Below are 17,824 nucleotides of genomic sequence, written 5' to 3' on the forward strand. Positions count from 1 at the left end.
AAACTAGGGACTTATGGCACAAATCCTATTTTTGCTCGTTTCAGGCTAGGCCGTGATAAAGAAATAGTCTTGGCTCAGTATTAAGAGCACACATGTTGCATACCATATGATGGATGATTGCCTGGCAGAGGCTTGTGAAATCTTGTTGTCTTGCTGTCGGTTTTTTGCTGCTTGTGATTGCAAATGCTACGTTGTGTGTGTGTTTGTGTGTGTGTGTGTGTGTGAGAGAGAGAGAGAGAGAAGTACCTGGAAGGCCACAGTATGTGGCTAGCCTAGGGGCTATGTTTGTGGGCAACATGTTTTGCAAGCCTACTGCAGAAAAGTGTTAGAATTTCCAGTTGGAAGACGTCAAGTATCATGAACAGGAAGGATCTCAGGTCTTGGGAGCTGGTTCCAGACAGTCAGGCTGGCAGGCCAAAATTAAGCTGGGATATTGGGCTGGTTCAGTGAAACTCAGGTTTTTGTATATGGAACTCTTTCGACACAAGGGGACAAGAAGAGTGTTTATGCTCTTTGCTCCAAAGAGATATCAGTACGCTCCAGTCTTCCCCAACTGGTTGTCCTTGTGATGAGTTGTACAACTCCCAGCATCCCCTAGCCAGCCATGGGAGCTGGGAATTGTAGGCCAACACATCTAGAGGGCACAAGGTTGGGAAAGGTTGGCAAAATCTGTTAGCATACAGCTGATAGTCAGAGGGCATGCTTTAGATCAGTGCTCCCCAACCTGGTGCTCTCCATATGTTTTGGATTTCAATACCCATCAGCTCCAGCCTGCATGGGCAGTGATCAGGAATGCTGGAAGTTATAGCCCAAAACATCTGGGGACCACCAGGTTGGGGAAGGTTGCTTTAAGCTCTGAAAATGACTTTTTGTTCCTGTGTTACCATTTTCATATTAGAAATCCCTAAACTAAGCAGAATTAGGAAGGAAACTACACCACCCAAGCAGCTCCCCTTTTGCGTAAATCACGTTCCTTAGTTAGGTCTTATAAATGGAGAATGGCACTGAAAATGGATGTTCTAAATCTCTAGATACTCTGTCAATTTTGTGCCAAATAAAATAATCACAACAGTTACAACATCTTCCATGGGGGGAAATTTTTTTTTGCTGTCAGTTAACTACATTGTTAATTCTTAGGTAATGAACAGGTTTTTTTAGTGGGCAACTGTCCAAAGAGATACATCAGACTCTCCATAGATTAAAAGTAGTACAAATTTTTTACATTCTAAGACTTCAAGTGTCAAAGTTGTACATTAATAAGCAAACCCTTCTGATGGCCAGACCCTGCCAACAAAAATGGGTATTTGCTTTTACAAAGTTATCAATGAAAGACATCCCCTTCCAATACCACATTACGTGCCCAGCAATTGAATATAAGGTTACATCTTGGCTTGCATTACTCTTTGCAACTCTTATCAGACGACGTAATAGTTATTCACCTTTTCCCTGTGGGGTAGAATCTGGAGCAGGAACTGCCGTCCCAAGCGCAGTAAGGGTCTCTGGCAAGACAGCAGTCAGCACAGGCCGTCCCGTAGATATGACAGCGGTGCAAAGAAACTTGGGTGACTCCTTCATCGGAGCTTACATACAACTGTTGCTGTTTAATGGGAAATGGAGAGATTTATTTCAGGGGCTGAGATTAGAGAAAGAACGTGAGCCAAGATGCAACTAATAAAGCACTACACTCCCCTATTCTCTTGGAATTAACAATGAAACCAAGAGCTGAGCTGCCGATGGGTGGAAGGCCAAAATAAACAGAGAGATCTTTCAGGTGAATATGCCTACAATATTATACCTTCCTGTTAGAAAACACTTAGGAATAACGTTAACACTTTTTAAACACTGAGGTTCATTATTCCATTCTGTCAGGAGAAGGGCTAAATTCAGCTCGGAGATCTGATATGTTGCTTCTCTCTCCATATTTTAATTCCCCTCTCCCCAACTAGACATTTCAGTGTGACACATTGTGCTGCATGCAGTCTTTGGCTTCTAAAGTACTTTTTTGCAGATTGAATGAGACAGAAGTAAGGATAGACTGATTATTTCCAGTCCATACCAGTTTGCATGTATTTGATCATAAGTCCGTTCCATCCTGTTTTCTGAACAAACATTTGCATTTAAATTGTGTACATTTCCCTCTGCGATGCACATATTTGTATGCATTTTCCTGTAAAAATACACATTATGTACACATTTCTCCCCTAAAATACGCATTCTTGTTGGTTGCTGTAAAGCAAGTCTCTGTCTCTCATCCTCACCCACCTCACAGGGAACAGAATAGTAATGAAGTTAGTACGAAATGGGTTCGATCCAGAACAAAGTAGCTGAACTTTGATCCCACTGAAATCAGACACTGCCATGAGTATGGCTTAAGTTATAACTTATCTTCATCTGGATCCAACCCAATATCTACAAGTTATACATTTGTTCAGATTGCATAAACTGACATTAAATGCAATTTATCACGTGTAAAGCACAATCCTATGCATATTTAGACAGAAAAATGTCCTAGTACTAGGACTGTTTTCTATCTAAACATGCATGGGATGGCACTGTTAATGAATATTCTTCCTCTCTTTACCTTTTTAGATGAAATAGCCATTGTAGTTATAGGAGCATTATTCTGAAAGACAAAAATAAATGTTAGTTCCAAATCCCAACCTTCTATTTTGGTTAACCATAATCATAACATTTTCCAGTTCATAAAATGACAGTCCATTCTTCCAGAAATACATTTTTTTTTTCTTCACAGCTTCATGATTTGCCCCTCATCATTCTCTGTGAAAATGTTTGACATGGATAAAATTCTGAACCATGTACATGACTTGACAGCCTTAAGCCCCTCAGCACAAACACTTGCATCTTCTACACAATTCTAGATGAACAGACCTTAAAGAGAGACACCTCAGGACTGAAGATAGTCAGCTTATGCCATCAAACCATCACTTTCTGTTTGCAACAAATCCTTGTATTTATGCTTTGGAGATGATAGCATAGAGCTTTGTATGTCACAGCTCATATTTAATTAGCACGTAAGCAGGATGAGGGTAATGTCTAGTATTTCCTGCACACGATACCTCACAGTACACAGTTTTGTGGCACAGCTTTAGATTATCAACACAAAACGTCAGCATTAAAAATGAAGTGTTTGGCCCACTTGACGTTTTGTTTGTATTCGGCATATTCAGAGGACACATAAAGTCAGCCGGCATGTTGCTCCCTTTTGCTTCTTTGGTCCTCAGTTGGATACGGCAAAGGATGAAAGGACACACTAAAGTGTTAATAGGCAGGTCATGTCACATTAGAGTGACAGTATGCACTCTATTTTAAAAACATGCACCATGATAATGGAAAGGAGTATAAATCATTTTTCTCAGGCACATGGATTAACTGGAATAATCACATGAGAAAAATGAAGTTATGGCAGATCAAGCTGAACTGTATCTAGCTAGAAGAAGATAGGACGCGTAAGAACCAGTGTGGTGTAGCAGTTAGAGGCTTGGAATGGGACTTGGAAGATCTGGGTTCTAGTCTCCACTTGGCCATGAAGCTCACTGGGTGACCTTGGGCCAGTCACTGACTCTCAACCTAACCTACCTCACAGGGTTGTTGTGGAGATAAAATGGAGACAGGAGGACCATGTAAGCCGCCTTGGGCTCCATGAGAGAGAAAAAAGGCAGGATATAACATCATCAACATCATCATCCCGAAGTGGAATAGACCAGGGGTAGGCAGACCACTGGCCAATGTCTGCACCACCTAGGATCCCTGTTTGGACTAGTTGAATTTGCAAAGAATCCTGGATGATATGGGTTGGGGGCTGATCCTCCAAGGCACGTTCTGATGTTCTTCAGCAAAAGGACATACTCAAGTTCACTTAACAAAGATTAGCTAAGCTGAACCATGTACATGATTAACTATAACTGTTAGGATATTCTGAAAATGTATTCCTACTTTGTAAATGTCTGACAAGAGTTTCTTTCTAATAATCCTAAAAAGAGGTAGAGGGGTGAAATCAGCCTGGAATAGATTACAGTGGGGAGGAGGAGATACTTATTTCGGTGTGAAGCACCAAAGTAGGCATTGTAAGGATATCGCCACATATCACAAGTAGCACATGTTGCATCCTGGCTTACGGAGCACCTCCCTGATAAGGAGAAACAATTACGTTTGAGGCTCTTTAGTTTAGAAAAAAAAGCAAGTAAGGAGGAGGGGGACACACACATGAGGCTTATAACATGTGGCATGTTGTGGAGAAAGTGAATAGAAAGAAGTGTTTCTCCCTCTCTCACAGCACTAGAAGCCAATGAATCTGAAGGTGGGAGATTCAAGACAGACAAAAGGATATCCGTCGTCACATTGCACATAATTAGTTAATGGAATTTGCTGCCACAAGATATGATGACAGCCACTGATTTAGATGGTGTTAAAAGGGGATGAGATAAATTCATGGAGGATAAGACTATCAATGCATACTAGTCATGATGGCCATATCCTGCCTCTGAGTACCCGTTGCTGAGAAACAAAAGCAGCCTCAAGTCCTGCTTGTGGGCTTCCCATAGGCATTTGGTTGGCTACTGTGGGAAATGGGATTTTGGCTTTTAGTCTAATCCAGCAGGGATGCTCTTATGTTCTTATGGTGGTCAATGATTTTCCATGGAGAGACTCCAAAACCTCTCAACAGATTTGCACTGCGAATGAAAACCCTGCACTGGGAATGGAAATCCAAGCTTTAGGCTTCATCGTATTTGGCGACTCTCAAACTTAAGTCATCTTCACATGGGAAGACTCAGAATCAGTACCAAAGATACTCTAAAAGTGGCTGACATGCACAAAACAAGCGGCTCATTCAAGCAGTCTTCTTAGGTAAGACATGCAACCTCAGAGTTGTGAATTCACAGGAGCATAAACTTGAATGTGACTCTGAAGTGACAATGCTCATACTAGTAGATTGCCTGAATCAGCCATTTTTTAAAAGTGGAAGATAGCCCATCTTGCATCATCTGAACCAATCATTACTGGGACATGAAAAGTCACAGGCAAGTCGATGAGCAAGTCGAAAAGGAACAATGCCATTTCCATCACCCTCTTGTTCATTCACACAGAGCCAGCTGAGCAGGGGACAACAAATGGAATGCCATGTTATCTCCAACTAAGAGAAGTTGTTGACTCAATTTTTTAAAAAAAGATGTTTCATCGAAAAATGACATAGAGTCCTATGGAACTATCACTGTGGCAAATTTATTGAGACAATCACCCTTTTAGGGATGGACAAATCTGTCTTCACTTTTTTCAAGCACATATTCATTCCGTCCTGTTTCCGCATCAGTTTGCAAAAGTCATTTTTTAAAATGTACATGTATTCACATCTTTGTATGTGTTTTCTTGCACATACTTTTTCCTAAGCCACCCATTTTTATACATATTTTTGATCAGAGAACTGCATGACGAAGTTTGGAGAGGTGCAAACCCCAAAGGATAATTTTGTTCTGATCTGTTAGGAATGGATGGACTCACTTCCATCCACGATTCTGGGTCCTCACCAAACTCATGCTGGCCGCCTGCTCCTGTTCAGCTCCCTGGATGAGCAGCCATGGGTCCAGAGGCACCCGGCAGTCACCTGTCTCCTCACTGAGACGTCATTTTGCAAAAAAATGGCAGTTTGGTTTTTCTATAAAAGTAATGTTGCATAAATGGCAGCCGTAAAGGGGCCATTTACACAACATTACAGGTTCTGTAATGTGTAAATGGCCCCTTTATGTCCACCATTTATGCAACGTTAATTTTCCAGAAAAGCTCAAGTCGCAATTTTTTTTTAAAATGGGGTTGGGTGGCCGCCAGGCGCTTGCGGACCATGCAGCAGCTCAGTGAACAGGTCTGGTGGAGTCTGGCAAACAGGTCTGCTGGACTCCACTCCCCTCTCGGACTTCCTCGACATCCCTATGATCTGTGTATTAGTCTGGAAGTGTGAATTAGGTCAGTTCATATTAAAATGCTTACTAAATGCATTTCTCTATCCCTAAAGCTTTTGTAGACAGAACTGTTTCATCAGAGTCTCATATACATGTCATGCTGGAATACATTCGTTAGCCCTGGCTCCTTCATCTTTCCAACTGCATCTCTAACAGTCTCCCTCTCATTGCTCGGAATTCTGAAGAGGGGAGAAGGCTCTTATTCCTTTCAACCAGTCGTGAACTCATTCTCTGAACGTGGATGCTTACGTACACACAAGAGATGTGAGATGGAGATGGGGTGGAGATGTGAAACTGAGTGGAGGAGTGGGTATGGAATGGAGTATTGTAGAAAAGGGCTTTCCCGGATGGATGGCTGAAGTCCTGAACAGGAGCACTCTACAGAGCAGCATTTTGTTGCAGGTCCCACGTGTTGACCAGAATTGGTTCCACCTTGGTTCCAATGATGTGAGAGAGGCTTACCGACTTACTGTTACCCACCTCATACTGTCTAGGGAGAAAAATGAGCAGAAGCCACTTTAACTGCTTCTGTCCCTCCATGTCAGCTCACCCTCACACTAACAGCTCTCTTTGTTAAGAAGCTGTTCAGCTGTTCATCGTTTGCTAGGACAGCACCTGATCTTACAAATGTGGCTGCTTCTGGATCAGCTGCAGAAATATCAGCCAAGATCCTTGCTATATGTTACACTCACCTCACGAAAAAATATAGCCACCCTGATTTATGAATGCTGAAATCTACCCTAGGGGCAGAGAAGAAGAAGCTGGATCTCATCTATAGGTCAGTTTTCCTTAGGAGTTTAGAAGGGGAGGAGCAGAGACAATTAGCTACGGAGAGAGAGACAATAAGATAAGGATAGATAAACAACAGATGGAGCAAGGCAGCCAAAGGCGTTAAAATCCCTCTCCAGCTCATCTCTTGGAGAGCTTTCAGAAAGCTTAACAGAAATGCCAATGAAGTTTTCCAAACTTTGGCCTGGAAACAAACTTTAGGGGCTAATAAAGCCCACCACAAAATAAGGGCTCCAAAGCTACAAAATTCTCATCCAGCTTGGACTAAATCCAAACCAGAGAAGAATTCCCAGTCCCCCCTCTCTCTCCCCCATCTCTACCACCTTTCCCCAAAAGCTCCCTACACACACACACACACTTTCCTCTTCTGTTGAAGCTCGACAGAGGTGAGAGAAGAAGTGTTTCTCCTCTCCTTTTCTCTTCTCCATTGTCCCAACTCATTGATTAGCAGTATGGCAGGACATGGGGATTAAGGAAGAGGTTGCTCTCCCAAGGTCTCCTAAAATTGCTGGCATGAACTGTGGAACAGTCCACATTTGGACTGGGTCAGAAATAAGCAGAACTGTTGCCTAATTTTCTTTTTTTTGGGGGGGGGGGAACTCAACTTATAGCTGTTCCAGTCCAATGTGAGCAGGAGGAATGAATTAGTCAGAGCCTGGCTTATGTGTAGCTACTTCTCATACGCTGACTGTAAATTACAGAATGGGATGTTGTGTGAGTGAGGGACAATGCCAAATCCTGTGTTGTCCAGTGCTATAGGGGAACATTTTGAAGTGGGAGTGCTTGTCAGGACAGTCCTCACAGCCACGCCCCTGTGGAGAGGCCAAAATGCGGACAGCTGTGTTGATCCATAGCAACAACCCAGTTCTACCTGTTTTCATCTCTATTGGGTCTTAATTGACCATTTAAGGCCAGGCCATCCCAAAATACTTCACATTACAAGGGAACAATATATTGTTGCTGAGAAAATTCATCCTCACACCCATGCACACAGCTACTGCGGGGACTGCAGCTAAGCTCAGAATGAACAGAGAATTCTGAGGGGGCTGGTGGATGACATCAGCATCCTTGCTGATAAAAAAGTCCAGAACTTTGACCCTGAGAGCCCTGGATCCATGACACCATTGCTTCCATCTCCTCCAGAGGAGCACGAGGCAGAGAATAAGGAGCCAGTAAGCCTCTTTTGTCCCATTTACTGCTGAGAATGATGGCTGGCAGGAGCATTTTCCACCTTGTCTGACTTCCAAAGAGCCAGAGAAGGACACTTATGAACATGGTGCAAAAACAGCATGAACTGAGGCAGAGTCTTTAAAGGTGACACAGAATATTCTGGGTTTTTTTTAGGGGGGGCTATAATGGAGTAACATGGCTACTCTTCTAGTTTTTAATGTTCCGCTATAGAAGGATTCAGGAAAATGATTGGCAAGGACTATTTCATTCTATGGCTTTCTCTTGCTGAATTATTTACCCCTCTTTGCAGCTTTGGTTGACTGAGGCCTATGGATTTCCAACACCAGTAACATCTGGGCTTTCGAAAAGTACAGGAAAGCAAAAACAAGGCTCTTTTGCTTGAGATTTGTAGCTTAGCATCAGAAAGCTTATCGGATAATCGAAAAGCAAGAGAATTTGGCATCCCACTGCAAGCAACTACAATCATGATATAGCAAAAAAAAAAAAGTCTGCTCCTGGCAGCTGCTTTATCACGGAAGAAAAAGAAGAACCAGTAATCAAAATCCTTTAAGCCAGGATGACAATATAAGAAAAACAAGCAATTTAAATGCTATATAAAAGACTTAAACCCCTCTTTTCTTTCCTTGGAAAGCTCCAATAATAATAATAATAATAATAATAATAATAATAATAATAATAAGAAGAAGAAGTTATAGTGATCCTCATTTGATCTTTTATCAGACATTCCAACCTTGCCAAGCTACTTTAGATCAAAGTGTTTGGACATGAGATGAATGAGGCTGAAAGCGAAAAACTGACCTTAAAAACTTCCAGTTCCTCTAAAATGAGCTCTCCGCTTGCAGAGGAATTAGTGGGCAGGACCACAACTTTCTGTACTGTGCCCTGGTCTGGAACAGAGAAGGAGAGGACCAGGGATGAAAAGGAAGGCCAGAGGGGAACAAAAACAGAGAACAGTAATGAGACCACACTCCAGAAAATTTCATAATACAGACAAGAATAGACAAAAGACCATTTCATGTAATGCAAAATGTTGGTGGGATTGATGGCCTTTTGACCTTCCATTTACATCAGAATTGCACAGGGGAAGTCAAAATAAAGGCAATGTGGAAAATACATAGACTAAAAACTGGAGGACCATAATTCAACTTCCTAGGCATAAAAAGAAAAAAAAAATGGCAGCAGAACCACTATGTGCCGCACATAACTGAAAAGAAACCAAAGACACCCTTGACAACCTTAAAAAGTTATGGACTCTTCTCTACAATTTTCATGGGGATCTATACAACAACATACACTATTGAAGATAATTTTATGGCAACAATCCCTAACAGGATGCCAATGTAAACAATTTTTGGAGAAAAAAATAAAGTAGGCTGAGGAAGGGCTAAATTAAAGTTCTGTGCTGAGCCACATTCTGGGCTCCCACCGTTTACTCCCACATTTTTTTCCACTTGCTCATACATAGAGAGTCACCCGTATTAATAAAAACATGGAGAGAGACAGGTGTATGTACATAGATTCTCCCAGGGCCAAAGTAGATGTGGAAGAGTCTTCACTTGAAATGCAAACAGCAGCTTCTCTGAAGGCATCTTTATTTATTTATTTATTTATTTATTTATTTATTGGATGTCAGAGAATTCTGCGACGGATCTCGGTGAGGCAAAATGCCAGTGCATTCGGCCCCCGAAATCTGTCATGGAACGAAGACCCTGCCCCCCCAACCCACGAAAGACACGCGGGATGAAGTCCCCACTGCCCCCACCCCACGAAAGGTGCATGAAATGAAGCACTTACCTGCTCCCGTCCGCACTGCTTTGCGAATGGCGGCCGTCCTGCGGCTGCCATTCGCTTCCTCCTCTTCAAGCTGTGATAGGCTACGTAAATACTTATGTAGCCGATCACGGCAGGGGGGGGGAAACCCAGCGTACGCAAATGGCGGTAGCTGCCGCCGTTTGTGTACACTGGGTTCCCCCCCCGCCGCCGTGATAGGCTACATAAATACTTACGTAGCCTATCATGGCTAACACAGGGATGCCATTTGCATCCCTGCAGAGGCTGTGATAGGCTATGTAAGTATTTACATAGCCTATCACGGCGGGGGGGGAAACCCCAGCGTATGCAAATGGTGGCGGTTACCGCCATTTGCGTACATTGGGGTTTTTCCCCCTGCCATGATAGGCTAAGTAAATATTTACGTAGCCTACCATGGCTCAATACAGGGACGCAAATGGTGGCGGCTATGACAGCTGCCATTTGTGTCCCTGCAGGGCTGCCCACAGCTGGCTGGGCAGGATTCCAGGGGGAGGGACGGAGTGCCTCCCCCCCATCGAGGATTCCGGGGGGAGGGACGGAGCGCCTCCCCCCCACCGCGGATGCCCCTCAGCGGAGCAAGGTAAGGGATTCGTACATCCTTCCTTCCTTCCTTCCTTCCTTCCTTTCTTTCTTTCTTTCTTTCAGGATCATGAACAGGAAATGAAAGTAACTTTCACTGGACTTCCCCTGCCCACAGTTCAGAAGCTGCTCAGCCTTCCCCGGAATTGGTATTTACATAACTAACAAACAAAAATCATTCACATTCATTGCTCTCATGCAATTAATGTCATGTCTAATTTGGCCCTCAGGGTACAAAGGCAATATATAGCCTTTCCAAGCTTTGCTAATGTTACCATTGAATTCTTACTACTTCAAAGCAAATTTGGAGTGTTCTCTGTAGCAGGGAAATTATTTCAGGTTTTGGTTAGAGAGCGGGAAGGTTTCGTTAAGTGGGCAAAAATCACAGCAAGGTCCAAAGCTCTTGCTCTTAGACTCACTCAACATTAAACTGAACAAACAAACAAAACCAGTATATTTATCATTGCTATTTTTATACTTTATAAAAAGATTGGTTAAATAACAATGCAACCTTCTAACTATGGTGGAAGTGGTTTGAAAAGATACCTCAGAATGCAACAAAACTTTGTGTAACACTTCCACCACACTTCTATTTCCCCCTCAAAAATTCCCCTGGGTCTTTGTCCCAGCATGCTGAAGTTGGACACAAATATTCTACAGTATTTTGAAGTGGCCTCCAATGCAACACAAAGAGCTGTGGTTGGGAAAAGAAATTGGAGAAGCCCTCTTTAGGTCTATGGTAGGGGTAGGCAACCTGGTGCCCCCCAGATGTTTTGTATTACAACACCTATAACCCCCTTCACAGACATCATCTATAACACACGGGGTAGGCAACATGCCCATAGGCACCCATGAGCCCCTGGACACCTTTCCTGGTGCCTGCTGGGATTTTTGTGAAATAGATTTCCATAGGTGTTGAAAACTGTGGGTTCAAAGGAATTGTTTAGTGTGTTGGGTCTCAGATTCCACTTCTGCCTTGCACTCAGTCTTTTGTGCAGGTTAATTGTCCTTTGCCATGACTCCCATGTCAGCCATTTGTGGTGGTGTCCATGACAGTTTATCAAATTCCCAAATGTGCTCACAGCCCCAAAATGGTGCCTACCCCTGCTATTACCACTTAGGCACTCTACGCCTCCCTTACACTCAGTGGCACCTTCTGCTGTGCCCCCCCCCCCCCCCGGCTGTGGAATGAGTTCCCTAGAGAGGTTTGCCTGGCACCTACATTGTTCTCCTTCCAGCACCAGGTGAAGGTCTTTTTATTTTCCCAGTATTGTAGCGTTTTAGCTTCCTAGCCTTTTAGCTCTGGTGTTTTAAATCTGTATTGCTGCCAGGTTTTATTCTGGTTGTACTGTTGTGGTTTAAAGCTTTTATATTTTATATTGTTTTATGCTGCACTTCGTGGTTTTAATTTTCGTGAACCATCCGGAGAGCTTCAGGCAGTATAGAAATGAAATAAATAAAATAAACACCCATTTTCCCCATGTCAAACCTGCCCAAGCCTACGCTTAAGGGCTAATGTGTTAGAAAGCATTTTGCATATGTATGATCAGTGCATCAAAACACTGTTGATGAGCAACAACTGTATAGTGAAGCTGATGTGCAAATTGGGAATCCTCATTTCATACATTAGCTCTGCCATGAATTTAGTAAGTGGCCTCAGGTAAATTATTATTTTGCAGCCCAAGCCCCTCATCTGCAATACAGCAAAGACAATCCTGCCCCACTGATCATGCCTGTTGTAAAGATAACGGAGATAATGCAGATATGAATAGGGATGTCAGAGAAATCCGCAACAGAACCAAATGAGTTTAGATTTTCATGAATCTGACCTGCAGATTCCACAGCAGACCAGCTTTTCCCCTGTTGGACAGATTCTGCAAACTTGTGGACCAGTTTTCTAACTTCCCCAAATTTTGTACAAATTTCGTCGTACAAAAAACCGCATTTTTTTTTTTAAAAAAGAACAGCCAAAATGTGCATTCCCCCCCATAGGCTAAGGCATGAAAATGCACGTTGCAAATGTGCATTTGTGCAAATTTGAAAACAAAAAAAATCCGACCCTGTCGATGGGCGGACGATGGAATGAAAGGCACCTGACAATCCGTGAAACACAAACAGAACGTATTTTACACCATCTGTATGTCCCTAGATATGAATACTCGAAAGCTGTATAAATGCTAAGTATAACTAGTATTATTACAAATCCCATTTTTCTTATGAGAATTTGGAAAAGAGAGGGGAAAATAAGAAGTTGAAACTGACCCATATCTTCAACTCATATAAGAATGGCCGAGTTCAACAGAACTCAAAGCACTATGATTGTTTACATCAGGCTATGGTATGTTTCACAGTACATATAATGCTTAGGTAGTACAGAACACACAGATGTTTGGCCACTACACAATACATTCAACTTTCTAATTCACGATTAAAGTTTAAACTTTTCCATACATTTTAATGTAAGCCAAGAGAGAACATTCCAGTCAGTATTGTAAACTTCAAAAGCCAAGCTTCAAAACAGACCTATAAACGCCCTTCCCCCAAAACAAACAAGTAAGCAAAAGACAACAACTGAAAAGGCAAGCTGTCCACATCATAAAAACCACCACCACAATTGTAATAAGTACCCCAGATGACAGTTTTATGGAGGGACATCTTCCTTTGAGGTGGTCCTCTTTCTTTCCAGGATGAGATAAACTGCAATTGTCATTCTGGCTCTCGAAAATGCATGTAATGTACACATCTAGTTCAAGCGAGGTCTGACCTCCAGGTCAAGAAAACAAGAAGAGAAGAAAAAGAAAAGCCTAAAAATAAGCTTACTCTCTAAATTCCACTACATTTCTGCCAAATGACAGCACAATGAGCCTTCTGGGATGGCAAAAGACTGCCCCTCGCTTCTTGTGCGTTATGAGGGACATGCAGAACCAGCCTGATATTTTGCTAGTTTTAGCAAAACTCTTGTTGTACTACCTGCAGATAGGGATGAATGGACCCATCTCCTTCCGGGGCATGGGGGAACTCGATGAACTGCCCCCCCCAGCTCGTGCAACCCTGACCTGCTCAGCAAGCCTTCCTGCTCTCCCATCCCATGAGCTGCCCTTCCTCTCTGTGCCAAGGACTCTGGCAGTCAAACCATTGTGCTTTATGCGTGCAAGGGCTTGACTGCCAAGTCCTGAGTGCAGACAGCCCCCAATACTCTTTCCCTGGCCTCCACCCAAGGAAGCCAGGGCAAGACCACTGGGGTGCCGCCGAGGCCCTTCCTCCTTTGGCCAGCTGTTAAGGAAGCCCTTGACAGCTGATGGAGGCAGGACAGGGCCCAGCGTGGCCAGCCTCCAGTGTTCTTGCCCTGGCGTGCTGCTGAGGTCCTACCTCACTACAGCTTTAGCAGCCAGCAGAGGCAGGACAGGTCCTGGTATGGCAGCCCCCAGGACTCTCGTGAGGAGGCCAGAGCAAGAGCGCTGGGGTGCCATGGTGCTCCTTGCTGCTCGCTGAGCTCTGGGGTGCTTGGTGGCCAGCTATTTCAGTGCCCCTGGGTTCGGCGAGTGGGGTCTGGGAGGCTGGATGGGGGGGGGGATTCCATCAGACTCCACCCCTTTCTCGGACTCCCATACCATCCCCACCTGCAGAACCGTTCAGATGTTTCTCATCAGAAACCTCCAAGTCTATTTCAAAAATTCACTTCAGGTGCAAGTAAGTGCCAATTCAGAGATGAATGTATTATTGTGAGAAATTTTACAAGCCTGATCAAAACTCCGTTTCTTTCCCATTTTGGGCAAACTGGAAGCTTCCATTGAGCCAAACATCCACGTTGTTTCAAGAGAGGAAAGAAGAGTTTTGATGAGCTTAGCGAAATTTCGTGGTGGGAGAACAGACTTGTTGATAAGCCTTTAATGTACCCATTCATGTACCCTGGCCTACTGTATGGATTGGGCAATTCCGTCAAAGTTGCTGAGAATGCTCCAACACAACATCCCAACAACGGTCCACTGTGGCATGGAGAAAACTGTCTGAACTACTTGGTGACCAACTGCGCTTGACCAGTGCGCCGTAGCCCTGCTTATGCATTATGTCTTCACAGTGGAGGCTGCTGGTTCTGAATTTGGTGGGCCTGTAAGTCCATTCTGGGTTTTAGTCAGAGCCAGCCAGAACTCTGAAGTCATTTTCCTAATATAATGCATTTCTGGACATTATTTTAACTAATATATGTATCTCTGGGTGCACGTTTCCCTAATATATGCATTTTGTATGCATATTTTGATTGGAGAACTCCACTGCAAAATTTGGAGAAGTGCAAATTTTGAAAGATAAACTGAGTTTCAGTTGGGGTATTGATTCAAGAGTGCAAAATTAGGTAAATCTGCATTTCAATGTGAAGCGAACTAATTTCTGCCTCCAGCCCTATATTGAAGCAGCCTCCACATGATGGTGAAATGTATGATTAGCCTCTAGCCAGGGCATCACTGCGTGTGTCTTTGTGTACACTGCTTTCTCTCTGCTTCATTAATGAACCATAAAATTGACTCCTCAGAGCTATTATAAGCATTTTTAGTACAGTTTCTCTACAACTTTCCACTTTCTGTGTACAAAATACTTTATACATCTTATCTGCCCAGTTGTCCAGGCCACCTCCTTTTCCCATTATGTAGTGGGATTCTGAGGCTGGAAGTAAATGTTAATGGGGATGTGTTGCTGGCATCAGAAATGGCAGCTCAACACCTCTTATTCCTCTTTTCCCTAGTAAGGTTTAGTAAGACAAATTGTGTCATGTAAATTAATGTTGCTACAGTATGGATTTCCCTACTCCTGCTTCATTCTCTTCCTCCTCGTGGGGATGGGGGAATTCACAGTGCTGTGATGTCATGTCTTGCATTTGGTATTGCTGGACATTACGGGGGGGGGGAGAAGGACACACAGCGCTGCCATTTCTATCAGGGATGCATTTTATGGGACGCATCTTATGTCCTTTTATTTCTCTCTGATAAAAAAGCATCCACTACTCTTTTTGCTGCCAAACTTTTTGCAGCAGCAAGCAAAATCCGTCAAAAATGTACTCAATTCTTTTCTGAAATGTCTAGAACTTTTATATTTTTTTTGTTTTTATACATATATAGTCTTATTTCCTGTTATTGGTCAACATGTTTTATGTTGATTATTGTGCTACTTTGGTCGTTCGACTGTAATAAAGAGTGACTGATTGACTGAAAGAAAAGAACATGCCTTTGAAAATAAATTCAAAGGGGACGAACCATTTGGAGAAATGTTCATGGATTGGGTTCAAGATTCTTGTGCTTACCTTTCTTATGAGGTGGCTGAGAAGTGTGTGTGAGTGTCTTGTCTTCCTGTTGGGCTCCCTCCCTGTTGCCACCACAGAGCCACCACTCCGCTCCCTGCCAGGGCGCAGCAGAGCGAGGGGTGATCGCTCAGCGGTGGCAGCGGCAGCAGAGTGGGAGCCAGGAGGGAAGTGCCATGGAACTACTCCACCCTGCCATCACCACTGGCAAGCGCAGCCCCTCAGGCTCTCCTTGCTAGTGTCAGAAGCATCAGCAAGGACAGCATGAGGGGTTTGGCTGGTGGCGGAAGTCCACGAGCTGGCCCAACTCACGCTGGTTGAGTCGAGCCAGCTCACGGACAAAGCAAACCGGAGTCTAGGGGGCTGAGCTGCCCAAAGCTCAGTGGGCCTGACCCCTTCGCAGACAGATTCCTCTGCCAGCCCTAAGTACCATATGCCTGAAGAGTAATAGCAGGTTGAGGCATGCCAAGAAGATAGAGAGAAGATATGGGGCTACTGAAATCTCATTTTGCTCTTCAGAGATAATGCTGCCTGAAATTCAGCAATCACACCACACACAAGTCAATTACTCCTCTTGTTTCTGTAGAGGATTATGAAGTGTATCCTACCCGTCTCCCTTTCAGCACTGCTTTTTATGGCTGAATGGTTGCTCCTTTCCATCCAAGAGGCAGCTCCATTTGTGTAGCAGATAAAGAGGCTCCCTGGAGCGCCAAGTTTGATCATCAACCCCTCAGGACTGTGGAGTGCTTTAGGATACTTTGGGGATGAATGGCACACACTAAATGCGAGATCATTATCATTCAGAAAACCATGCAATATGTGACAAGAACAATTGTCTGCTTGTGGGATTTATTTCACGAGATCCGTAGCCTTCGAAAGGAATACTGTACCTGCTTTCAGTGCTTGGCAAGAAACGGCTGCCGTGAGCTTCACACTATTGGCCAGGGTCACAGAGGAGGACATAGTGCACTTATTTCCCAGCGATTTGCAAAGAAGACAGGGTTGACTGTGCCCTTCCTATGCTGAAAAGTGAAGGGGTTCTCACCATGCTGTTTTAGAATTGGTTACTAGTCCTGAGAACTCAGCTACATGTGCAGATAAATCACATGAAACAGGATCTTTGGAACGATGCCAGTTCAGGCAGCAGCTGCAGGTAAGCCTCACTGAATGGTTCCCCAGACCACCACGTTAAAAACTCTATGTACACAGAAAACTAGTGAAATGGTGCTTCCTGCCTGGCTCTCACCCTGTAGGAGAAGGCTGGGCTAGGTTCCTCTTTCTGCTAGGGATGTGTGAACACACCCCAGCTCGGGTTCTCCAGGCACCCGCTGAAGCCCCCACTTGCCCCGCCGGACCCATGTTCGAGCCCCTGTGCTCACCACAACCCCATCCAGCAAGCTTCTGCCATTTTGCTTCCTTTTTTTCTGCGTAGAAAAGGGAATTTAAAAATGCGCATATTTAAATATGCGCAGTTTGGGGGCGGGAAGGCTTCATATGTGCAATATTAGAGGAGTTATTAGAGGTGGGCATGGTCCAGGGTTGCGGGTGGGGGGGGCAACGGACTCCCAGACCCAGTCGGGCACCTGCGACATCCCTATTTTTTGACATGTTTGCTTTCTGTAACTAGTAGGGGTGTATGAAACCCTGCTTACCTGGCTCCGCCGGGTGCCGCAGGTGCGGGGAGGTGATCCGTTCCTCCCCCCCGGAATCCTGCCCAACCGGCTCCGCTCCACAGCCAGGCCATGGAGCCGCTGGCTGGGCCAACCCACAGCGGGGCCTCCAGCCGCTGCCGGGCTGTTGAGGATGCAAATGGCATCAAATACGTATATATTTACATAGCCTATCACGGGCTGGCATAGGGACGCAAATGGCGGCTGCTACGATGGCCGCCATTTGCGGCTGCAGCAACCCAGCAACAGCCGGAGCCGCTGCTGCCGCCGCCACTGCCGCCGCCGGAGCCACAGCCAGGTAGGCTCCGTTTCGCAGGGCTTTCGCGGGGTGGTGGGGCGGGGGCCTCCGTTCTGCCACAGATTCTGCGGGGGTGAATTCACTGGAATTCTCCCCCCCCCCCCGGGATCCACGGCGAAATTCTCTAACATCCCTAGTAACTAGGGAGATTTGGAGGTGGAGGGAACGTTCAAAGATGCAGTCCTCCACCTAGCCAAAAATAGTGCCAGATGTATCTGCATGT

The 17,824-nt window shown here is 44.5% G+C and overlaps 1 protein-coding gene across 1 annotated transcript in view; it reads right to left on the minus strand.

Moving 5' to 3' along the window:
• The window catches only part of SEMA3C (semaphorin 3C), a 247,418-nt gene that overhangs the window by 16,356 nt on the left and 213,238 nt on the right, over nt 1–17,824 (minus strand). The window contains exons 13-15 of the mRNA XM_084811075.1: nt 8,751–8,839; nt 2,582–2,623; nt 1,440–1,597 (exon numbers count right to left, since the gene is read on the minus strand). Of these exons, the coding sequence (XP_084667201.1) occupies nt 1,440–1,597; nt 2,582–2,623; nt 8,751–8,839 (289 nt within the window). The remainder of the gene's footprint in view (nt 1–1,439; nt 1,598–2,581; nt 2,624–8,750; nt 8,840–17,824) is intronic.

Source organism: Heloderma suspectum, chromosome 7 (genome assembly GCF_057233095.1).
Source record: "Heloderma suspectum isolate Gila_16-S chromosome 7, 16-S_ref, whole genome shotgun sequence".
In the NCBI taxonomy this organism is placed as follows: domain Eukaryota; kingdom Metazoa; phylum Chordata; class Lepidosauria; order Squamata; family Helodermatidae; genus Heloderma; species Heloderma suspectum.